General features: G+C 44.4%; 1 protein-coding gene across 5 annotated transcripts in view; it reads left to right on the top strand.

Annotated features, from left to right (window-relative positions):
* The window catches only part of TIAM1 (TIAM Rac1 associated GEF 1), a 212,283-nt gene that overhangs the window by 150,539 nt on the left and 53,645 nt on the right, over nt 1-8,099 (top strand). For 4 of the 5 annotated variants that reach the window (XM_055086392.1, XM_055086391.1, XM_007106413.4 and 1 more), the window contains one exon: nt 3,447-3,671. The exons of the other annotated variant lie outside the window; for it this stretch is intronic. In XM_055086392.1, the coding sequence (XP_054942367.1) occupies nt 3,447-3,671 (225 nt within the window). The remainder of the gene's footprint in view (nt 1-3,446; nt 3,672-8,099) is intronic. 5 annotated transcript variants of the gene reach the window in all.

Raw genomic sequence — 8,099 nt, 5'->3', positions numbered from 1 at the left:
CCTAACACCATACACAAAAATAAATTCACAATGGGTTAAAGACCTACATGTAAGGCCAGACACTATCAAACTCTTAGAGGAAAACATAGGCAGAACACTCTATGACATAAATCACAGCAAGATCCTTTTTGACTCATCTCCTAGAGAAATGGAAATAAAAACAAAAATAAACAAATGGGACCTAATGAAACTTAAAAGCTTTTGCACAGCAAAGGAAACCATAAACAAGATGAAAAGACAACCCTCAGAATGGGAGAAAATATTTGCAAATGAAGCAACTGACTAAGGATTAATCTCCAAAATATACAAGCAGCTCATGCAGCTCAATATCAAAAAACACAAACAACCCAATCCAAAAATGGGCAGAAGACCTAAATAGACATTTCTCCGTAGAAGATATACAGATGGCCAACAAACACATGAAAGGATGATCAACATCCCTAATCATTAGAGAAATGTAAATCAAAACTCCAATGAGGTATCACCTCACACCAGTCAGAATGGCCATCATCAAAAAATCTACAAACAGTAAATGCTGGAGAGGGTGTGTGGAGAAAAGGGAACCCTCTTGCACTGTTGGTGGGAATGTAAATTGATATAGCCACTATGGAGAACAGTATGGAGGTTCCGTCAAAAACTAAAAATAGAACTACCATATGACCTAGCAATCCCACTACTGGGCATTATACACTGAGAAAACCATAAATCAAAATGAGTCATGTACCACAATGTTCACTGCAGCTCTATTTACAATAGCCAGGACATGGAAGCAACCTAAGTGTCCATTGACAGATGAATGGATAAAGAAGATGTGGCACATGTATACAATGAGATATTACTCAGCCATAAAGAGAAAGGAAATTGAGTTATTTGTAGTGAGGTAGATGGACCTAGAGTCTGTCATACAGAGTGAAGTAAGTCAGAAAGAGAGAAACACATATCGTATGCTAGCACATATGTATGGAATCTAAAAAAACAAAAACAAAAACAAAATGGCTCTGACGAACCTAGCAGCAGGACAGGCATAAAGATGCAGACGTAGAGAATGGACTTGAGGACACGGGGAGGGGGAAGGGTAAGCTGGGATGAAGTGAGAGAGTGGCATGGACATATATACACTACCAAATGTAAAATAGATAGCTAGTGGGAAGCAGCCGCATAGCACAGGGAGATCAGCTCGGTGCTTTGTGACCACCTAGAGGGGTGGGATAGGGAGGGTGGGAGGGAGACGCAAGAGGGAGGGTATACACTACCAAACGTAGGGTGGGTAGCTAGTGGGAGGCGGCCGCATAGCACAGGGAGATCAGCTCGGTGCTTTGTGACCACCTAGAGGGGTGGGATAGGGAGGGTGGGAGGGAGGGAGACGCAAGAGGGAAGAGATATGGGAACATATGTATATGTATAACTGATTCACTTTGTTATACAGCAGAAATTAACACACCACTGTAAAGCAATTATACTCCAATAAAGATGTTTAAAAAAAAAAACCCAGAGCTGTATTCTCCCACAGTTCTGGAGGACAGAGTCTGAAACCAAGGTGTGTGCAGGGCTGTGGTCCCTGGGAGGCTCTAAGGGAGAATCCTTTCTTGCTTCTTCCTTCATCTGGAGGCTCCAGGTGTGGCAGCATCGCTCCAATCTCATCCTCCGTCTTCACATAACTTTCTCCTCTTCTCTCTGTGTCTCTCTTTTGTGTGTCTCTTACAAGGACACTTTTCAGTGGGTTTAGGACCCATGAGATAATCCAGCATGATTTTATCTCAAGATCTTTTACTGAATTATAGCTGCAAAGGTCCTGTTTCCCAAAAAGCTCACATTCCCAGGTTTTGGGACATGGACATGTCTTTTTAGGAGCCACCCTTCAACCCACTACACATTGTTATTCAACCAGTCACAGCAACCTAGAAATTCTTTTTTTATTATTATTATTTTATTTTTTTTAGTTAGTTTTTGGCCGAGTAGCTTGCGGGATCTGAGTTCCCTGACCAGGGATTGAACCTGGGCCCTAGGCAGTGAGAGCCCAGAGTCCTAACCACTGGACCGCCAGGGAATTCCCGCAAACCTAAAAATTCTTTAAAAAAACAAAAGACTTGCACATGTTTTTAGTTTTTAAGTCGTTTCTTCTTTTTTTCCTTATTTTACCTCCTCTAATATCTAACCAAAAGAATTGTCTCCAAGAGAACACTTAAAAACCAATAACTGCCTTTCACATGTGGAAATTTTGTGTTTTCAATTCAAATGCTGTGATGCCAAAATATTTCACCTAAAAAATGGAATGGTTAGCCTCCCAGAATTCTGCCTCTGACATGGAGGAAAACCTTCTCATTTCTCTCCCATTGCCTCCTCACCTGCAATGTTTCTTGGAGTATTTTATGATAGAAAATTGATTTCAAGTATTTTGGAAACCTGAGTAAAGCTGGCTGATAGGTGTGACCCGGTGAAGTTGGGAAGTGAGAACTTCTCTGCGGAATTATTTTTCTGAGGAATCAGAGTGAGAACTGCGGGTGCCTGAGGGACTGTGTGGCTTTGCATTTGGCAGTTCATCCTTTGTCTCTGCCCTTCAGTCACTCCCTTTTTCAAGTTTGTTTTTCCACATTAGTGTAGAAAATAAGAATCAGATTCCTTTCTTCTTAACTGAAGGGAAACCTTATTTCCTCTCCTGTTCTTCCCTAATCTCTCCCTCTCTCAAACTGCTGGAATGTTCTTTTAATGTCAGGTGGACCTGCCCCGGGTCAGTCACAAGCTCTTGTTCTCCTGGGCTGGGCTGGTTCACGGCCGCTCCTCTGGGTCCCAAGCTTCGGCAACTCCCCAGCATGCTTTGCAAAAGTAGAAGAACCTTTGGGGACCTTCAAAAGGCCATTCACCCCAAGGTCCTGATGTAGTTTCAAATGAAAGGTGGGGGAGGGGAAAATATGATTGCATTTGGTTCCATAAACTGTCATCTCTCAACGTGTTTGGCATAAGATGACCTTCGGTGGTTGTAGCTGAGGAGATGCCTGCATTTTGGTTCCGTAGAAATGATTCATAGACTTTAGCTGACTGTGCACACGTGTTCACTGTAGCACAAGAAGGCACAGAAATTGCTGCAGTCGGGGAGCCTTTTCCCCTCAAAAACGCTAGGACGATAGCCAGAATTAGCATTTGCGAAGAGCAACTGGCAGATGCTTAGAGCACATAGATTCAAGAAGGAATAAATTTGTTTAGCTGGTGTACTCAGGACAGGATAGGCATGCTGTGACATCCCAGTGTAGAACCTTCCAGAACCAAAGACCACATGATCACCTGATGATCCCCTTTGCGCACTACAGCCTGTTTGCATCGACACCTATAACAGGAGAGCTCGCTGTGCCCTTTCGAAACGGGGCGTCTAAGATGCTGTGACCTGATTTGATGCTGCAGCTGCTTTTATGCGTGTGTGACATTAAACATTTTCCGTCTCGCGTTGGCAGGCCTGAAAGCGGGAGATGAGATTCTTGAGATCAATAATCGTGCTGCGGGCACCCTGAATGCTTCTGTACTCAAAGATTTCCTCGCGCAGCTGTCCCTGGGCCTCCTGGTGAGGACCTACCCCGAGCTGGAGGGAGGAGCAGAGCTGCTGGGGAGCCCGCCCCTCCGGCTGGACGGCCCCGCCGACCTCAGCGAGAACCCTCTCGCCTTTCTCACCAGCAACACAGGTATGGCTGTGCACCGGGCTACCCCTCGGAGGCTGCCCATGCGGCTTGCATATTTCTGTGGATTTCCTGCATCTGGCAGGTCATCTAAGATGTGTGAGTAAGATGAGCAGATTACTGAGCTTCCTGTCGAAATTTCAAAGGGGCCAGGAACTTTTGTGCTGGTGGAACTGCTGTTTGGCTTCAGTGGAAAGCTTTGTCGTGCTGCTGTTGTTTGTCATTTGGGAGAAAGATAAATGGGTAGAGGCCACAGTCTCTAGACTGTGGACAGAGAGTTGGAGACACAGAAGTGCCAGGAATCACTTAAGATGCTGGGGCTCTTGGTCCTACCCCTCCCTGCCTTCCATGGCACCATCCCCCAAATCATCCAGCCCTGCTTTTCCTTCTGTGGGAGAGGAAGATGTGGGGTGAGATGCCCAGAGCGGAAATATGCCCAGAACTGGTGTTTGGTCAACTTTTCTCTTGGGCCCTTGTGACCTAGAGTCTGGACAAGCGCCCATCGGTGGAACCCCCTGCCCTGCCCCATCTGCCACTTCTCCTGTTTACACGTGTCTTCCCGCTCTCTCTGGCAACCTCTTATACTCATTCAGAAAGGAACAGCTTGAGTGCTACCTGCCCCGGGAAGCCTTCCTGGCACCCCACCAAGCTCCCCAGAACCCTGCAAAGATATATTTCACATGGGCCCTGCTCCCGTTACACTCTTCTTTCTTGCTTGCGTCTCTCTCCTGAGTTTGTTTCCTGGTACGAGGCTTAGGTTTTCTTCACTTTGCTACACAGGCGCCCATTCTTGTTCAGCGGGAGAATCAGCCCATAGGGGAACAGATACTGCTATCACTTAGCTCACCATGACCTGGTTCGAGAGTTGGGGTTGATTTGGTAAGCTGGGGTTTGGGATTTATTTTCTATTTAAAACTCGGGTTAAAAAAAAGTCTTCGGGCTTCCCTGGTGGCGCAGTGGTTGAGAGTCCTCCTGCCGATGCAGGGGACACGGGTTCGTGCCCCGGTCCGCAAAAAAAAAAAAAAAAAAAGTCTTCCATTTTCCACTTCTGAGTGTACTCTGAGTATTCTTATTCTTATTTTTCAAAGTCCTTTCTGAAGCGTGGCTTAGTAAGAATACATCACAAGCGGACGCCTTGTGACAGTTCATCGATCTTCCCGGACCGGGGCACGAACCCGCGTCCCCTGCATCGGCAGGCGGACTCTCAACCACTGCGCCACCAGGGAAGCCCAGTTCATCCTTTTATTGGGTGGTTCCCTAGGAGAACTTGCCAAGTCGAGGCTCGAGAGAATCAATCACACTTAGTTACTGTTGACTTCTGACTCATTTTGTCATTGCAGTACCCACACCCCAATCACATCTTTATGTGTACTCTTTAAAAAAATTTCTTTTAAAATTTTTTATTGAAGTATAGTTGAATTACAATGTTGTGTTAATTACTGCTGTACAGCAAAGTAACTCAGTTATGCACATATATATACATTCTTTTTCATATTCTTTCCTCTTATGGTTTATCACAGGATATTGAATATAGAACCTTGTTGTTTATCCATTCTATATATAACAGCTTACATCTGCTCACCCCAAACTCCCACTCCATCCCTCCCCCGCCTCCCTTCCCCTTGGCAACCACCAGTCTGTTCTGTATGTCCCTGATTTTGTTTCTGTTTCACAGATAGGTCCATTTGTGTCATATTTTAGATTCCACATGTAAGTGAGATCATATGGTATTTGTCTGTATCTAACCAGGGAGCTGTGTACCCTTAATGATAGGGAGTGGATGCCATGAAGGGTGTTCTTTTATGTGACCACAAGATGGCAGAGGCTCAATCCCGTAAAACTCCGTTCACAGTGGTTTCTGTAAAATGACTGAGTAAGGTGTGTTGTGTTAGATTAGGTTATTGAAAGGACTTTATAAGGTCTGGATGTACATACTGCAAACAACAGTGTGTACTCAACCTTTTTTGGATTTCTTTTTCCTGTCTGAGCCCTTCCTGTGGGTTATGGATATAAAGTAGGTGTTGGCAAACTAAGACCCAATGGCCAAATCCAGACTATGGCCTGTTTTTGTGAATAAAGTTTTATTAGAACGCAGTCACGCCCATTCATTGATGTTTTGTCTCTGGCTGCTTTCGCGTTGCAATGGCAGAGTTGAGGAGTTATGACTGGGACTCATGGTCTGCAAGGCTGAAAATATTTACTATCTGGCCCTTTACAGACCCCTGATATAAAGTGTGATTGAAATTGCTCATGATTTGTTCCTTTAAACACAATCATAGTTTTGATATATTTCTTTCTTTTGAAAAAAGATTTGTGTGTGTGTGCGCGCGTTTGCACGCGCACACAGTTTGCCAAGTTTTAAGACCTTCTATTAAAATTTTTTTTTAATTTAAAAATGCGTTGGTACATAGGTGTCTGTTTGGGGAATATTTGCGTATATTTTGTATATATAGCCCTATCCTGTCAGCAGCTGGCCTTACATCCTCCTTCAGACCAGACACCTTTGTAATCTGCATGCTACATCCACTGAACCTACTGTTGTTTAAACCACATTAAAACTTTTATTTTGGAATCATCCGTAGAAGATTTAGTTATTTGTTTCCAGATCATAACTTGGGACTGACATTTCTTAAGTATTTGCTCTGTCCTAGACATTAATCTGGATGTTGAAAGTTATAATGATGACTATGACATGATTCTGTCCTCATACTTAACATTTTAGTGTAGTCCTTTGTTTTTTAATTGCTTCACCTCTTAATACTTTGTAGGGTCCTTCAGAACCAAGTGTGCTTGGTCAAGTTAGGTAATCGACTTGGTTCAAGAATACAGCATGAAAGTAAAGTCCCAGTGTGGGTTTTCTGGAAAGTTTCTAAGTTGCTTTCAACATTAATAAGTTCCAGAAGAATTCTCAAATGCTCTCAGTAGTGGCGGCCCCATCAGACTGCCTGGAGGCAAGCAGTCACTCAGGCTCCGCACCTGGGCCTCAGCGTGTCTGCCTTCTGGTGGCTGCCATTTCCTAGTCCCTCTTTAACAGTGCAAGATAAAAGAGGGGGCAAGTAAACAGGATAAAATAACCTGTGCACAGACAGCTGCAGTGACAATAGAAAACAACTGAGAAAATGTGTACAATGGTCAGGCTGGGCCATAGCCTTCATCTAAATATAGAAGTAACTAAAAATAAGAAGCCTCCTGAGTGACGGATTTGAGGTTTGATGCAGGGACCATCTTAGGGTGGTCATAGTGGATGTGAGGCAGCCTTGATGGAGGGCCTGGCCGTGTCCGTAGGCACCCTGGCTGGTGCCCGTCTGTAGGAGGCTGGGCCTGTGGATTGCCTCATTTTACAAGTCCAAGTATGCAGACGTGCCCTTGATCCTGCCCTGAGAATTCTGATTGAAATATGTGATTAGCTTTCAGGGCTGGATTATTTCTGAAGCCTTTTTTATGGAGAGGTTTGTTTCCTCGAGGTAGAAATATCACTACCTAGTGGCTAAGAGTGGGCTGTGGAACCAGGTTCCTTGAGAATGAGTCCTGTTTTTATGTGTATTAGCTTCATGACTTGGAACAGATTACGCTTAATCTCTCTGTGCCCCGTGTCCTTGTGCATAAAATGGACACCACTGTCAAACGCGGTTGTTGTGAGGAATGACTGAGTGATGAAAGTGAAGTGTTTAGAATATGTTCTAAGAGGCACTCAAATGTTATGCGTGCAAAGCACAGTCTTTTGTGGGGATGGGAAGATTCTCTAGCTAGTAACCAGAGGCTGCTCGGTTTTGATCTCCTCGCTGTCCTCTCTTCCACTTCAATCTGCACCACGTGGATTGTCTGCTAACTAAGTTTATGAAGTATACTTAAGGGAGTTTCCTTCCCCAGGTAGAAAGAAGTAGATTCTGCAGTCTAGAAGGCTGAGACCCCTGGGCCCCTTTTCAGAGATCATGATTCCCTTGGTCTGAGGTCGGGGCTGGGTTTGCACGTGTTGGATGGTTGCTTAAAAATCCGTAGGTGATTGTAACGTGCAGCTAAGATTGGAGGCTACTCCCTTAGGTCACCGACTATTCTTGGTTATTGATCCTCTTTTTTTCATCTGGGTGGAATGGTAAGATGATTGGAATCTTACGGTCCCATGCAGACCATCTACAGGGGTGTTTGTGGATAACATTCTGTGGTCTGCTTCATTGAGATTTTTGTAATGACAGCCTGACAGGTGATCTTCTTTATCCTCCTCTTCCTCAGTATAGGAGGGACACATGGTGACTGGATTGTCGTGTTGGCTTGGAAAGCCAGGGACTGGAGAATAGATTCCATCCTAAGTGTTCTCTCTAAGACTCAGTTTCCATTCTTGGCCATTGGCCATCCATGTGTCCTTGTTGAAATCTTCCTGGGGCTATTTTTCTTCATCTTTTTTCTTTCTTTTTTTTTTTTTTTTTTTCCAACAGT

This window comes from Physeter macrocephalus, chromosome 8 (genome assembly GCF_002837175.3).
Source record: "Physeter macrocephalus isolate SW-GA chromosome 8, ASM283717v5, whole genome shotgun sequence".
Classification (NCBI taxonomy): domain Eukaryota; kingdom Metazoa; phylum Chordata; class Mammalia; order Artiodactyla; family Physeteridae; genus Physeter; species Physeter macrocephalus.
The sequence above is the reverse complement of the archived record's forward strand: the minus strand, read 5'-3'. Positions and strand labels throughout refer to the sequence as shown.